Here is a 14,681-nt window from a genome sequence, read left to right as displayed (position 1 = left end):
CCTGGGGGGGATGCTAATCACTTTACTGTCCCTAGAAGGAGATCCCAAGCAGCTTTATTGCCCTAAGGTGGTGCCAATCACTTTTTCTGCCCCTAGGTTGGCACAGGTAGGGCTTGGTAGGTGCCCACGTGGTGTGAATTATTTTCACTGCCCCGGAGGAGTGCCAGCTTTAATGCCCTGGGTGGGTGTATCCCAATCAGTTTCACTGCCCCTGGAGCGAGTCCCAAGCAGCTTTCCTGCCCCCAGGCAGGGGCAGCCATCATTTTTTGTGCCCCTGTGGGGGCAGGGGCTGGTAGGTGTCCATGTGGTGCCGCACGCTGCGGGCGATCTGCTCCTCGCTCTTGGCCCTGCCGTAGTAGTCGAGGAGGAGCCCGTCGGGGCCCAGCAGGTAGAGGATGATGCTGTGATCCACCAAGTACTCCCCGCTGGCGTCGGGGGGCCCCGCCTGGGCATAGACTCTGTAGGCTTTGCCCGCTGCCCGCACGGCCTCGGGGCTCCCGGTCAATCCCAGCAGGCGGGGGTGGAAGTCCTGGAGGTACCGGGCCAGGGCCTCCACGCTGTCCCGTTCTGGATCCACCGTGATGAAGAGGGGTTGGATGGGAGGAAGGCTACCTTTCCGGGCGTCCTCTCGCTCCAGCATCTCCACCACCCTGCCCAGCTTCTCCAGTTCCTCCGGGCACACGTCGGGGCAGTGGGTGAAGCCGAAGTAGAGCAGCACCCAGCGGCCCAGGAAGTCCGACTTGCGGCGGGCCCTCCCGGTGTGATCCACCAGCTGGAAATCCCCCTGGCCCAGTGCCAGCGCCCGCAGCTCCTCCTGGCGCCGTGCCCGCCGCCGCCGCTCCTTCTCCTCCCGCAGATACAACCAGGCAGCCCCCGCCGCCGTCCCCGCCGCCGCCACCACGCCTACGCGGCCCCAAAATGGCATTGCCCGGCCTCCGCCCGGCGTAGAGGCGGGGTTGGAGAGGCAGCGGGTGGGTGGTAAAGGGTGGCGCGGGGGGGGTGGGGAGCAGGAGAGGGCGAAGGGGAAGCAGGCGGCGGGGCAGCGGCATGGTGGGGCTGTGGGGAAGGAGAAGGGGTGAGGAGAGGAGCACAGGGGATGTTTGGAGGCCTTGTGCCAGCCCTCTGGTGCCACCTGACACCTTAGTGCCTTTTGACCCCTGGCCAGAGCCCGCAGGGCGCTTTCACCCCTACCCCTGTTGTGCCGGTGCCCTTTGTCCCCTCATGGCAGGCCCCCGACGCCCTCTGCCCCATGCCCCTGCTGTCCCGGTGCCCTTTAGCCCTTCACGTCGGGTCCCCGCTGCCAGGCTCCCTTTAACCCCCTCCCCATGACCCTCCGGGGCCTACCCGTAGAGCGCCGGGGCCCGCGGCACCGGCAGGGCCGGCAGCGGAAGTGACGCACAGGGTGGGGTTTCAGGTGCACGTGACCAGGCGCGCTGCGCGCCCCCCGTGGGCAGGAGGTGGCGCATGCGCGTTGGGCGCAACCCCGCCTGCGATGAGGGCGCATGCGCGGCTCGCTGCCCCGGCGGCTGCGTACCCCTAGGCCGGCAGCTGGATTATATCTCCGCTGCCCGGCATCTCCCCCGTGGGCAGAATCGTTTCGGTGACAAACTCGGGTGGGCTCGAAGGAGCCTCCGGGGCCAGGCGAAGAGCGGCCTGCAAGGCCTTGCGGCCTTCCTCATCCAGGCCTCCGTCGTGGTGCACCCGCAGCCAGGCCTCGCCTGAGGGCAAAGGCTCCGCTGTGGGCTGAAGCCTGCAGAGACCCTTCCGCCTCGCCCCCAACAACGACAAGGCTGCTTTCCGTACCTGCCTCCAGCCGCTGCCCCGCTGTTACCAGCAGCTCGGCTCCCACCCGGTGGTTTATGGGGTCTCCGGCCCGTTCCCGGCCGGCTCCCAGGCGGTGGAGGACGTGGGCGAGAGGCAGGGCCTCGATCTGCTGCACCCAACCTGGCATACCGCGGGGAGGGAAGCGGGGGGGGGGGTGTCGAAAGGGCAGGGGATGGGCTGTGAGGGGCTTCAGGGAGTTCAGGGGGCTGAGGGCCTTGGGAATGGGGGGTGTGGCACAGGTTGAGGGGTGCAGAGTTTTGGGGGCTTTGGGAATGGGGCAGGAAGATGGAGGGCTACAGAGTTTGGGGGGTGAGCAGCTTTAGGAATGGGGCATGGGGGGCAGGGAGCTTGAGGGGTATGGGGCTCTTGGGGGGCTCCAGGTGTGGAGGATTTGGGGCTGGGGCTGCAGACATGGACTTAATGGAACATTGGGGGATGTGGGGCTGGGTTGTGCAGGCAGGGAGTTGGAGGGCAGAGAGCTTGAGGTGTGTGGGTTTTAGGGAGCCCAAATTATGGGGGAGTGGGGGCTGGGGGGAAGGGCAGGCAGGGACCCCAGGGTCTCTCCAGAGGGCGACAGGTTCAGGGAGTGAGGTTTGTGAGGGGATGATTAGCAGGCAGCCCTGAGGAAGGTTTGGGGGGGGTCCAGCGGGACCCCCTTAAGCTCACAAGGGGTACAGGGTAGGGGTAGAAGTTGGGGTGCTCCCTCTAGCCCATCACTTACCTCCCTGTAGTGCCTTCAGCTCCTCCTGGATGCTGGCCTGGCCCAGGACCTGCCAGCGCTGGGCAGGGGCCCCAGTGCAGAGGAGCTGGGCTGTGTTGGGGGCTACCCCCTGGACCCCCAGCATGGCCTCGAAAGTGGCCAGGGCTGAGCCATTGTCTAGTGCTGCACCCAGGAGCTGCTGGCCCTGCTCAGCACTCCCAGCCAGGCCACACTGCCACAGCAGCAGACCACCTGCAGGACACTGGCTGGTACTGGGGCCTGGGGACCCCTCATCTGCACCTCAAAATGCCTCCTACCTACCTCTGCACCTCAAAATGCCCCTTAACCCTCCCTGCACCCCAAAATGTCCTCCTGCTCCTCAACCCTTGCCCCCTGCACCCCTCAATGACTCCCCAATTCCTCTCTGCATCCCAAAATGAACCCAAACCCCCTTTTGCATCCCAACAACCCTCTCTGCACCCCAAAATATCCTTAACCCGCACCCCAAAACGCCCCCATCCCTCTTTGCATGCCAAAATGCCCCCAGTTGTGGTCTGGGAAGGGAGGCAGCTGGAGGTCAGTGATCAGCTGGGGAGGTGGGAGGGGTTGGGGTGTTTTGAACTGGGAGGGGTCTAGGGTGGGGTAAAATTAGTTGGGGTCAGAAGGAAGGGACAGGCAGGGGTGCAGGGACCCCAAGACTGGGGGTGAGTCTAGGGTTTTGGGGTTCACAGGGGGGGACCAGGGAGGAGTGTTAGGCTGAGGAGGGGCAGAGGAAGGGTCACCAAGGACAGGGAAGTGCCTCAGGGCTGGGGGGTGCCACAGGGTCCCCAAGGCTTTCAGGGAGCTAGAGCTGGGGAGGGGACACAGGGGCAGTGCCCAGGGACATGAAGGGCTCAGGGCTGGGGGCACACACAGACCCCGAGGCTCTGGTGGGGCTCAGAGTTGGGGGTGGCGGCACAGGGGCCCCAAGGTGGTGCCTAGGTTTGGGGGCACAGGGAAGGTCCCCAGGCCCATTAGGGGTTCAGAGTTGGGGCAGGGCAGAGGGAACTTGAGAGTTTGTGGGGATCATGGCTTGGAGGAGCACAGGGAAGGTCCCCATGAAGGGTTCAGGGTTGGGAGGGGGACACAACAGGGACCCCAAGGCTGTGAGAAGGGTCACAAGGAAGGTCCACAGGGGAGCACTGGGGGCAGGGGGGCATAGTTAAGGGCCACAGAGCCACGAAGGGTGCAAGGCTGGGGGGGGGGGGGGGGACGGGGACCCTGAGGCTCCAGGGGGGCTTCAGGGTTGGGGAGGGGCACAGGAGAAGGTTCCCAAGGACATGAAGGGGCTCAGGGCTGGTGGGGAAGAGGTGGGATCAGAGAAGATTCTTGGGGACATGGTGGGGTGCAGGGAACCCGAGGCTTGACAGGGGTGCAGAGGGACCCCCTCTCCCCACTGCAGCTGTGTGCCCCCTTCACCCCCATACCCAGCATGGTGACGAGGAGGCGCAGGTCGGGCGGCCCCGCGCCGTGCAGCGCTTCCAGCGCCTCCAGCACCTCCAGAGAGTGCCCCAGGCGGCGGCCCAGAGGCTGCGACATCGGCGTCAGCACCGCAGAGCCCTGCAAGCCCAGCTCGGAGCAAACCCACACCTGCGGGCAGCGAGAGCCGTGGGGATGGCGGGAGGGGCCGGGACCGGGAAGGGGTAGGGATGGGAAAGGGACAGGGACAGGGACAGGGAAAGAGTAGGGATCAAGCAGGGACAGGGATGGGAACGGGACAGGGAAAAGGAAGGAACAGGGGTGAAGCAAGGACAGGGATGGGAACGGGACAGGGAAAGAGTAGGGATCAAGCAGGGACAGGGATGGGAACGGGACAGGGAAAAGGAAGGAACAGGGGTGAAGCAAGGACAGGGATGGGAACGGGACAGGGAAAAGGAAGGAGCAGGGGTGAAGCAAGGACAGGGATGGGAACGGGGCAGGGCCGGGAGAAAGGGAAGAGAAGGAGCACGGTCAAGACTGGGACAGGGGTGGGAAGAGGGACAGGGTTGGGAAAGGGACGGGAAGAAGGGGCAGGTGAACGAAAGAGAAGGAACTGGGCTGGAAAAGGAAAGGAAGGGATGCCCGGGGCTCACCAGGCTCTGTGCTAGCTGCCGGGCGCTGTCCCTGGTGGGGCACAGCGCGGCCCCCCCGTACTTGACATCCAGCACCAGCGCCGAGAGCTGCTCCGCCGCCTTCTTGCTGAGGATAGAGGCTGTGCCAGCGGTCACCGCCCTGTCCCCTGCCCCCGGGGCACTCCCCGGCGCCCTCCCCGGCGTCTTCCCCGGTGCCCTCCCTGGTGCCCCCCCGGTGTCCCCGGTACCGGTGATGAGCGGCAAGCTGTCCACAGTGGCCGTCACGTCCCGCAGCGCGTACAGCACCCGGTCCGCTGGGCACAGCTCCTCGCTCTGCCCCACGATGCAGCACCCGACCCGCTCCAGGGCGTCCTGCATCTGCCATGGCACCGGTGCCTGCTGCCAGCCCTGGCTCCTCTGCCATCCTCTGTTCCCTCTGCCATCCTTCCTCCCGCCTCGGGCGCCCTCTGCCATCCCGTGTCCCCTCTGCCATCCTCTCTCCCACCTTGGGTACCCTCTGCCATCCCCTGTGCCATCACAGGTCCCATCCCGTGTCCTCTGTGCTAGCCTATGTCCCCGCCCGAGTCCATCTGCCACCCTTGTCCCATCCCAGGTCCCCCTGCCATCCCCTGTCCCTCCTGTGTCCCATCCTGTGTCCCATCCTGTGCCCCCTCTGCCATCCTTTGTGCCCTCCCGAGTCCCATCCCCTGTCCCATCCCGCACCCATCAGTGTCCTCTGTCCCCCTCGGAGCTCCCCAGTCCCCACGAGCCCAGAACACCCGCGGGGTGACAGCGTGCCAAGGTGACAGCGTGCCAAGGTGGCAGTGTGGCATGGTGGCACTGTGACTGGGTGACATTGTGGCATGGTGACAGCATGGCTAGGTGACAACGCGGGTGGGTGCCAGCGTGGCTAGGTGCCAGTGTGGCCGGGTGCCAGGGTGGCAGTGCCCATCCCTCACCTCCTCAGGGCTCAGGCTGACTCGGAACCCGGGGATGGCCTCCAGCTTGTCCAGGGTCCCCCCCGTGTGGCCCAGCCCGCGCCCGCTGATCATTGGCACCTGTGGGCACAGCGGGGGTGGGCACGGAGGGTGGCACAGAGCAGGGGGTGAGGGCAGCGCCCCCCAGCCCCGCCCCAGTGCCCCTCTCACCTTGCAGCCGCAGGCGGCCAGCGCGGGGGCCAGCACCAGGCTGACCTTGTCCCCGACGCCGCCCGTCGAGTGCTTGTCCGCCAGGCGCCCGTGCCAGGCCTGCGGCCAGGCCAGCGTCCGCCCCGAGGCCGCCATCGCCCGCGTCAGTGCCAGGGTCTCACGCAGGTCCATGCCCCGCAGCCTGATGGCCATCAGCATGGCACCTGGGGACACGGCCCGTGGCGGCACCCTGCCGGCTCTGATCTCCCCCTTCCTGCCCCCGTGTCCTCTGCCCCGTCCCGGGGCTGGCAGTACCACCCTGCCCACCGCGGCTGCTCGCCCTGCCCCTGCGTGTCCCCCAGTGTGCCAGCCTTTGCCGTGTGCCCATGCCAGGTCCCCTGGCGATGTCTTCCCCCCCTGCTTCCCGATCTGTGCCTGCCGCTTCCCTGTGCCGCGTCCCTGTGCCGTGTCCCTCTGCGGTGCCCCTGGCTGAGTCACCTGCCAAGCTCCTGTGCCATGTCCCCTGCTCAGGACCCTCTGCCGTGTCCCATTGCCCACCCTGCCCTGCCCACCTCCCCATGTGTGTCCCCGTTGTGCCAGCCTCTGCTATGTCCCCGTGCCAGATCCCCTGGAGATGTCCCCTCTACCTGAGTCTGTGCCACCCGTGTCTCCCCCGTGCCATGTTGTGTCCTTCTGTGCCCCGCAGCCCTGTTCCACTGCCTCACACCCCCGCCCCTTCCTGCCTCTTCCCTGTGCCCTCGATGCGTCTCCAGGCTATGCCATCCACCCACCCTTCGACACCCTGTCCCTGGGCTGTGCCACCCACCCCTTGGCATGTCCTTTGCGCTGTGCCATCCACCCTGTGCCCCACCAGCCGTTGGCACCCACCGATCTGTCCCTGCTGTGCGGTGCCCTGGGTGATGCCCCTCACGAAGCTCTGTATCTCAGCCTCCTCCAGCCGGTGCCCATCCCGTTTCTTGCGGATCAGGGCTGGCAGCGAGCCCTGGGCAGCCATTGGCACCTTGCTCCTTCCCGACTGGCACACCGATCCTGGCTGGCACCTCGATGCTGATCAGCTGGCACCTCGATCTTGGCTGCCACCTCGATCTTGACTGGCACCTTGATCTCGACTGGCACCCTGATCCTGACCGAACCCCTGCCCGTGCCCAACTGGCACCTCGATCCTGCCCGAAAGGCACCCTAGTCCTTCCTGACTGGCACCTCGATCTTGCCTGGCCAGCACCCTGATCCTACCTGGGTGGCACTGTCGGGGCCTGCCCAGCCTGGCTCAGTGCCTGTGTGAGGCAGTGCCTTGGCACTGGACTCTGCCCTCAGGGCAGTGAGTGAGGGTCAGGCCCAGTGAGGTGAAGCCCTGGCAGCTGGGAGGGTGCCAGGGCTGGGCACCCATCACCCACAGGACAGCCTCAGGGAGTGCCCAGGGCTCTGTGTGGGGTCTTCACAGAGCTGGGTGTCCCCACCCATGGCACCACAGCACCCATGGCACCTCCAACCCCCACGGGAGTCATGAGACTCACAGTAGCCATGGCACACCTTGCACCCGTGGCACCCAGAGCACCTACAACACCCATGGCACCCATGATGCTCATGACAGGATGCCAGCCTTGGTGCCAGCAGACCCACAGCACCCATGGCAAGAGACTGGGATCAGCTGGGTCATCCTGCCCAGCCAGCAGATGTCAGCTGGGTGCCCTAGGGCAGGCACCCGCGATGGCACCAGAGCAGCTTCTGGTCTGGGCATCACATCCTGCCCCCCGCCCCCAGCATCCAGCACCCATCCGTGGGCCAGAGCCAAGCCCTCCCTGCCCCTCCCATGCCAGCCTTGCCCAGTGACTCAGCAGGACAGCAGCCCAGGCCTGGCCTTTGGCCTCCCATTTATTGGCACGGGCTGTGCCCATCCCTGTGCCCCCTCAGTCGGGCACATCCACGATGAGGGGTGCCAGGTACTGCGAGTGCCGGATGCCGAAGGTCACCCCCTGCCGCCGGCCCTGTGGGGTGGGCACAAGGCTGTGGTTAGGGAGACCCCAGGGCAAGGGGGTGCCAATGGGCGCCCCCTGCCCCCCCCCCCCCCCCCTTACCTGCTCAGGGTTGTAGGTGCCAGGCCCAGGCTTGGCAGTGTTGTCCCCAGGGAGGGTGTTTCGTGCCATCATGCTGAACTGTGGTGCCCGCTGCTTGTACACGTCGGTGGCTACCATGTTGTAGCCGCAGGGGCCTGGCGTCTGTGGGCACAGGGTGTGCTGATGGGCACCCTGCCACCCCGGCCACCCAGCACCCCAGACCCATACAGCCTTGGCACCCTGGCACTCAGACACTTGGCACCCTGGAACCCCAGCCGCCCAGCACCTTGCCACAATGGCACTCAGGTGCTTGACACTCAGGCACCCTGGCCACCCAGCACTCCAGAACCTTGTCACCCTGGCACCCCTGCCACCCAGCACCCCAGAACCTTATCATCCTTGCACTCAGACACTTGGCACCTTGGCACCCCAGCCACCCAGCACCTTGGCACAATGGCACTCAGGTGCTTGACACTCGGGCACCCTGGCCACCCAGCACCCCAGAACCTTGTCACCCCGGCACCCCAGCCACCAGCACTCCAGAACCTTGGCATCCTGGCACCCCTGCCACCCAGTGCTCCAGTACCTTGGCACAATGGCACTCAGGTGCTTGACACTCGGGCACCCTGGCCACCCAGCATCCCAGAACCTTGGCACAATGGCACTCAGACAATTGGGACCTTGGCACCCCAGCCACCCAGCACCTTGGCACAATGGCACTCAGCCTGGCACCCCAGCATCCCAGTCTCCCAGAACTTTGGCACCCTAGCACTCAGGCACTTGGCACCCTGGCCACCCAGCACACCAGACCCCCAGATCCTCTGGCACCCTGGCACACAAAACCTCAACACCTTGGCATGCCAGCACCCCGGATTCCTGGCATGCCAACATCCTGGGGCCCTTGATACCCTAACCCCTTGGCATTAGAGCTGCCTGGCACTATGGTCTGCTTGGCACTCCTGGGCACCCAGCACCCCAAACCCCCAGGACCTTGATGCCCTGGCACCCGGTGAGCTGGGCCCTTTGGCACCCAATTCCTGGCACCCTGGCACCTTGGCACCCAACTCCTGGCACCTTGGCACCCACCTTGCTCAGGTCCTGGTAGAAGGCTCCAATTTTGCTGCGCCCAGGGATGGAGTAGTTGGGTGCTGAGCTCTTATTCACCACATGGGCACCCAGCATGGTGGGCAGCATGTAGGCAGCGGGGCCTAGCGGGCACGGGAGGCACTGAGGTGGGCATGGGGGGCACTGAGAGGATCACTGAGGTGGGTACTGAGAGGGGGATGTGGGGCACTAAGGTAGTCATGGGTGTACTGAAGGGGGTACTGGGGGGTATTGGGGTGGGCATGGGGGCATTGAGGATAGCACTGAGGTGGGCATGGGGAGCACTGAGGGGGCATTGAGGGGGGTAGTGAGAGGGAGATAGTGGGCACTGAGGTGGGCATGGGTGTACTGAAGCGAGTACTGGGGGGTATTGGGGTGGGCATGGGGGGCACTGAGTGGGCACTGAGGTGGGTACTGGAAGGGGTTGGTGGGCACTGGAGTGGGCATGGGTCTACTGAAGGGGATACTGGGGGGGTATTGAGGTGGGCACAGGGGGCACTGAGGATAGCACTGAGTTGGGCATGGGTGTACAGAGTGGGGTATTGGGGGGTATTGGGGTGGGCATGGGGGGCACTGAGGGGGCACTGAGGTGGGTACTGAGAGGGGGTTGGTGAGCACTGGAGTGGGCATGGGTCTACTGAAGGGGGTACTGGGGGGGTATTGAGGTGGGCACAGGGAGCACTGAGGATAGCACTGAGGTGGCACTGCCTGGGGATGATTGGCACGGCAAACTGTGAGTACTGTCGGGGGGGAGGGGGGCGGGCACCTACCTGGTGTCTGCTGGCAGCTGCCCATCTTGGTGCGGGAGCGCAGGGCAAAGGCAGGTGCCGTGGGAAATGCCATCCTGTCTGCCCTCTCCGGACAGTAACACCCTGGGGGGTGGGCACCAGCGCCGTGGGCACCGAGCCCTGGCACAACCGCCGCCACCCCTTCCCCCCCCCGCCCGCTTCCCCCCCAGCTCACCAGGTCCGGGGGTCTGGGGGGGCAGCAGGTCCCGGGGGCGGCTGCTGATGGAGAAGGCAGGGGTGCCAGGGGGGCCCTTGAAAGTGGTGCCGGGGGGCAGCATGTAGGCAGGGCCTGGGGAGCGGGGCAGCGTCTGCTGGCACCCTCGGATCCCGAAGCTGTAGGCAGGGGCGCGGACGCGGGAGGGGTCGTGGAGGCGGTAGCCTGGGAGAGAGGGACGGGGGGTGAGCGCCTTGGCACCCTGGCATCATGGCACACAACCTCCTGGCACCTGGGCATCACGGTATCCTGGCACTTTAGCACCTTGGCATCGTGGTAACCTGGCACACAGTACCCCGACTCTCTGGCATCTTGGCATTATGATGCCATGGCACATGGGATCATGAGAATCGGGCACGTGACACCCTGGCACCTTGGCATCATGGCACCTTGGCATCATGGCACTCTGGCCCTTGGCATCATGGTAAAATGGCACAGAGTACCCCGACTTTCTGGCATCTTGGCATTATGATGCCATGGCACATGGGATCATGAGAATCGGGCACGTGACACCCTGGCACCTTGGCATCGTGGCACTCCGGCACTTGGCACCTTGGCATCATGGTCCCCTCGAACCTTGTCAGCATGGTTCTCTGGCATTATGGCACTTTGGCATCTTGACATCATGATACTGCAGCATTATTGGCATCCTGGCATCATCATCCCCAGGTACATGGCACCAACACTGGCACATTGACGCCCTGGCATTATGGTATCCTGGCATCATGGCACCCTAGCACATGGTACCTTGGCACTATGCCACCACAGCACTGCGGTACCTGCTACCTTGGCACCCTGGCAAACTGACTCATGGTACCCCCCCCCTCCCTGCCCGCCATGCCCCCCGTGCCCCCCATGCCCACTCACCCACGTTGGTGGGCAGCCCGTACTTGGGCCCGGGGCTGCCATAGAGGGCGGCGATCGGCCCCCGGGGGCGGTGAGGCCGCCAGGTGCCCACCCAGGGCTCTGCCATCGCCCGGGGGTGCGCCCCCTGGGGCGCTCCAGGCACGGGCAGCGGGCACTGGCTGGCAACTGAGCGCCGGCAGCGGGTACTGGCTGGCGACTGGGCACCGACAGTGGCTACTGGCTGGCAACTGGGCACTGAGAGCAGGCACTGGCTGGGCACCAACGGTGGGCACAGACTGGGCATGGGACAGGCCCCAGAGATGCCCCCAGCACCCCAGAGATACTCCCAGTGCCCAGCAGGTGTCCCCAGCACCCCATAAATGAGCACCCAGCACCCCAGAGATGCCCCCAGTGCCCCACAGATACACCCAGTGCCCCACAGATGGACCCCAGTGCCCCACAGACACCCCCAGTGCCCCTCAGATGCCCTATAGCACTCCAGAGATGTCCCCAGTGCCCCACAGACACCCCCAGTACCCCACAGATGCCCTATAGGACCCCAGAGATGCCCCCAGTGCCCCCAGCTCCCCACAGACGCCCCCCCCCACCCCACGGATTGCTCCCCCCTAAACTGGCCCCCACCTGCCATAGATTGCCCCGCACCCACCATAGATGCCCCATAGCACCCCATAGTTGCCCCCAGTGCCCCCGGTGTCCCCCAGGCGCCCCATAGCACCTCCCAGATGCCTCCAGTGCCCCCAGATGCCCCCAGATGCCCTCCACCCCCAACAGCTCCGTCCCCACACCCCACGGACCGCTCCCCCCTGAACTGCCCCCCAGTGCCCCCTAGGTGCTCCCCCCTGGAGGTGCCAGGGGCTCACCCCTCACCCTGCCGTGCCCGGCTGTGCCCGGACGCTCCCTGCCCCCCGTCGCTATGGCAGCAACACAACAAAGGGGACGGGGCGGGGGGGGGAGGGGAGGGCACCGCGGGCGTGGGACAGGGGGGTATAGGGACAGGGGGACATGGAACGGGGGACATGGGGACATGGGGATATGGGGACATAGGACAGGGGGATATGGGACAGGGGGACATGGGACGGGGGGATATGGGACAGGGGGACAGGGGGATATGGGACAGGGGGATATGGGACAGGGGGACATGGGACAGGGGGACATGGGACGGGGGGACATGGGGACAGGGGAGAGGGGGATATGGGGCATGGGACAGGGGGACATGGGACGGGGGGACATGGGGACAGGGGAGAGGGGGATATGGGGCATGGGACAGGGGGACATGGGGACATGGGGACGTGGGACAGGGGGGCATGGGACAGGGGGACATGGGGACATGGGGACGTGGGACAGGGGGACATGGGACAGGGGGACATGGGGACATGGGGACGTGGGACAGGGGGACATGGGACAGGGGGACATGGGGATATAGGACGGGGATGTGGGGCATGGGACATAGGGTTATGGGACATGGGGACATGGGGACATGGGACAGGGGGATATTGAGGAAGAGGGGGCAGGGTACGTGGGGATGGGGACAGGGGGACAGGAGACAGGGCCAGGGGGACAGCCAGGGGGACATGGGGGTCCCATGAGGACCACAGAGGTCTTTGGTTGGGGGGGGCTCCCACATGGGTCTTGAGAGTCTCCTAGGGACCAGTCCCTCCCAGTAACCCCCAGCCCCCCCCCCAGCACCCCCCAGCTCCCCCATGTGGACCCCAGCTGTCCCTGTCCCGGTGCTGCCAATCCCACTTCCCAGACCCCCCGGTGCTGTGGGGGGACCCCAGTTCGGGGCGGGGGGGCACAAGAAGGCTGCAGAGACCAGGCTGGGCTCAGCCAGCTTTACTGGGGTGAACCGCGGGGGACCGGGGGTGCTGGGGAGTTGGCTCCTGGGGGGGTCCTGGGGGGCTTCGTGGGGGGTACTGGGGGTGCTAGGAGTTGCTGTCGGGCTATGGAGGCGTTACTGGGAGCTTGGGGGGCGTTACTGCAGGGACTGGGGGGTGCTGGGGGGTGCTGGGGGGGTGCTGTTGGGCTATGGAGGCGTTACTGGGAGCTCTGGGGGGCGTTACTGCAGGGACTGGGGGTGCTAGGGGGGTGCTGTTGGGCTATGGAGGCGTTACTGGGAGCTCTGGGGGGCGTTACTGCAGGGACTGGGGGGTGCTGGGGGGTGCTGGGGGTCAGTGGGTGGCTGTGGGGGCTCACTGGTGGGATACTAGGGGGGACTGGGGAGCGACTGGATATACTGGGGGGGCACACGACACTACTGGGGGTGCTGGAGGGGGGTTGGGGGCGGTTAGTTGGGGTACGGGGGGTTGGTAGAGGTACTGGGGAGTACTGGGAGGGTACTGGGGGCCACTGGGGGGCACTGGGGGGCACTGGGGGGGTCTCTAGGCTCTGGTCCTGCAGACGAAGGGCTTCCGCTCCCCGCAGGTGTCTCTGAGCCACCGCCTGGGCTCTGGAAGGGAAAGGGACAGTCAGGGACCCCCCCGGAGAACCCCCAGGAGACCACCCCCCCACCCCCCCGGGCACTCAGTGCTGCCACCTCATGGCCAGGTGATTCCAGACACTGGGCACACTGCTGGCCGGGCACACTGCTGGCCAGGCACACTGTCGGCTGGGGATACTGGTGCCCAGGGGTGGTGCTGTCCAGGGACGGTGGTGCCCAGGGATGGTGGTGCCCAGGGACGGTGGTGCCCAGGGAGACAGTGGTGCCCAGGGCTGGTGCTGACTGGCCCTGTGGAGGCCCCCCGGTGGCCGTGGCTGGTGATGCCCAGTGCCAACCCTTGCTCACCAGTGGTGCCCTGCAGCGCGGCACAGGCTGTCCCTGCACGTCCCAGCTGCCAGGAGCCAAAGTCCAGCTGGGAGCCATCTGACCACTGCCAGCAGCGGCTCTGTGGGGACCCCAATGCCTGAGCCACCCCATGCCTGTGCCACCCCATGCCCCTCTTGGGGCTACCAGGAGGTCCCATGGGGTGGGGTTGGACTCATGGTCCGTAACCTCCACTCATGGTCCCCAACCCCAAACCCCGGTCCCCAACCTCAGCCCATCGTCCCCAACCCCAAATCCATGGTCCTAACCCCAAACCCTAGTCCCCAACCTCAACCCATAGTCCCCAGCCCCAAACCCTGCTCCCCAACCTCAGCCCATGGTCCCCAGCCCCAAATCCATGGTCCCCAGCCCCAAACCCTGCTCCCCAACCTCAGCCCATGGTCCCCAGCCCCAAATCCATGGTCCCCAGCCCCAAACCCTGCTCCCCAACCTCAGCCCATGGTCCCCAGCCCCAAATCCATGGTCCCCAGCCCCAAACCCTGCTCCCCAACCTCAGCCCATGGTCCCCAGCCCCAAATCCATGGTCCCCAGCCCCAAACCCTGCTCCCCAACCTCAGCCCATGGTCCCCAACCCCAAATCCATGGTCCCCAGCCCCAAACCCTAGTCCCCAACCTCAATCCATGGTCCCCAGCCCCAGCCCTTGGTCCCAGCTGTGAGCTCACCCTCTGGGGATGGTGGAGGCCAATCCAGACTCCTTCATCCATCTCCTCCTCCTCCTCCTCCTCTTCCTCCTCGGTGTCCAGGCTGGGGTGGGAGTAGGGCAGCAGGTTTGCAATGGCCTTCAGCTCCTCCTCGCTGTGCACCGATGTCAGGTGCCCCCCAAAGCGCTGGCAGAAGGCCTGTGGTGGGGACAAGTGGGTGACAAAGGGCCCTGACCCCACCAAGAGGGGCCCCAGACCCCAGTTCCTGGGCCCAGACCCCAATCTCTGCTCCTTGGCCCCAACCAATGGGCCCTAAACCCCACCCATGGTCCCCAAACCTTGTTCCTCAACCCCAAACCCATGGTCCCCAAGCCCTGGTCCCCAGTCCATGGTCCCCAACCCTGATCCATGCTCTCCAACCCCAAACTC

General features: G+C 65.9%; 3 protein-coding genes across 6 annotated transcripts; all 3 read right to left on the bottom strand.

Annotated features, from left to right (window-relative positions):
- Positions 1 to 34: 34 nt before the first annotated feature.
- Positions 35 to 1,508, bottom strand: SCO2 (synthesis of cytochrome C oxidase 2). The gene is made up of 2 exons (XM_068169667.1): positions 1,345 to 1,508; positions 35 to 1,056 (listed from the first exon to the last, which is right to left on the bottom strand). The coding sequence occupies exons 1-2, from the start codon at positions 1,502 to 1,504 to the stop codon at positions 260 to 262; spliced, it is 957 nt and encodes a 318-aa protein (XP_068025768.1). The 5' UTR covers positions 1,505 to 1,508; the 3' UTR covers positions 35 to 259.
- Positions 966 to 6,990, bottom strand: TYMP (thymidine phosphorylase). 2 transcript variants are annotated; one of them, XM_068169657.1, is made up of 10 exons: positions 6,630 to 6,990; positions 5,763 to 5,965; positions 5,574 to 5,672; positions 4,863 to 4,992; positions 4,636 to 4,754; positions 3,991 to 4,153; positions 2,546 to 2,776; positions 1,804 to 1,944; positions 1,535 to 1,718; positions 966 to 1,056 (listed from the first exon to the last, which is right to left on the bottom strand). In XM_068169657.1, exons 1-9 carry the CDS (start codon positions 6,754 to 6,756, stop codon positions 1,537 to 1,539), a joined length of 1,395 nt encoding a protein of 464 aa, XP_068025758.1. In that variant the 5' UTR covers positions 6,757 to 6,990; the 3' UTR covers positions 966 to 1,056; positions 1,535 to 1,536. The 2 variants fall into 2 exon arrangements, with proteins under 2 accessions (XP_068025758.1, XP_068025756.1); XM_068169655.1 differs by lacking the exon at positions 966 to 1,056 and having other exon boundaries at positions 1,588 to 1,944; positions 5,574 to 5,965.
- Positions 6,991 to 7,632: 642 nt separating this feature from the next.
- On the bottom strand, positions 7,633 to 11,693 carry CIMAP1B (ciliary microtubule associated protein 1B). 3 transcript variants are annotated; one of them, XM_068164522.1, is made up of 7 exons: positions 11,657 to 11,693; positions 10,790 to 11,040; positions 9,884 to 10,087; positions 9,691 to 9,792; positions 8,903 to 9,024; positions 7,838 to 7,978; positions 7,633 to 7,747 (listed from the first exon to the last, which is right to left on the bottom strand). In XM_068164522.1, exons 2-7 carry the CDS (start codon positions 10,893 to 10,895, stop codon positions 7,670 to 7,672), a joined length of 753 nt encoding a protein of 250 aa, XP_068020623.1. In that variant the 5' UTR covers positions 10,896 to 11,040; positions 11,657 to 11,693; the 3' UTR covers positions 7,633 to 7,669. The 3 variants fall into 3 exon arrangements, with proteins under 3 accessions (XP_068020623.1, XP_068020632.1, XP_068020614.1); XM_068164531.1 differs by lacking the exon at positions 11,657 to 11,693 and adding an exon at positions 11,650 to 11,656; XM_068164513.1 differs by lacking the exon at positions 11,657 to 11,693 and having other exon boundaries at positions 10,790 to 11,130.
- Between the last annotated feature and the right edge of the window lie 2,988 nt (positions 11,694 to 14,681).

This window comes from Melanerpes formicivorus, unplaced genomic scaffold (genome assembly GCF_026170545.1).
Source record: "Melanerpes formicivorus ecotype bairdi unplaced genomic scaffold, bMelFor1.0.p_v2 SCAF_3, whole genome shotgun sequence".
Lineage (NCBI taxonomy): Eukaryota > Metazoa > Chordata > Aves > Piciformes > Picidae > Melanerpes > Melanerpes formicivorus.
Note: the sequence above shows the minus strand (reverse complement) of the source record. Positions and strands in the feature narration are given on the sequence as shown.

Coding starts and splice junctions, on each gene's coding strand:
- SCO2 (XM_068169667.1), bottom strand. CDS start 1,504: ATGCGCCCTCATCGCAGGCGGGGTTGCGCCCAACGCGCATGCGCCACC. Junction 1,057..1,344: donor CGGGCCCCGGCGCTCTACGG/GTAGGCCCCGGA, acceptor CCTTCCCCACAG/CCCCACCATGCCGCTGCCCC.
- TYMP (XM_068169655.1), bottom strand. CDS start 6,756: ATGGCTGCCCAGGGCTCGCTGCCAGCCCTGATCCGCAAGAAACGGGAT. Junction 5,966..6,629: donor CGCACAGCAGGGACAGATCG/GTGGGTGCCAAC, acceptor CCGTGTCCCCAG/GTGCCATGCTGATGGCCATC. Junction 1,945..2,545: donor GCTGAAGGCACTACAGGGAG/GTAAGTGATGGG, acceptor GCGGTATGCCAG/GTTGGGTGCAGCAGATCGAG.
- CIMAP1B (XM_068164513.1), bottom strand. CDS start 11,072: ATGCCCAGTCTGTGCCCACCGTTGGTGCCCAGCCAGTGCCTGCTCTCA. Junction 9,793..9,883: donor CCCCCAGACCCCCGGACCTG/GTGAGCTGGGGG, acceptor CCCACCCCCCAG/GGTGTTACTGTCCGGAGAGG. Junction 7,748..7,837: donor GCACCTACAACCCTGAGCAG/GTAAGGGGGGGG, acceptor CCCACCCCACAG/GGCCGGCGGCAGGGGGTGAC.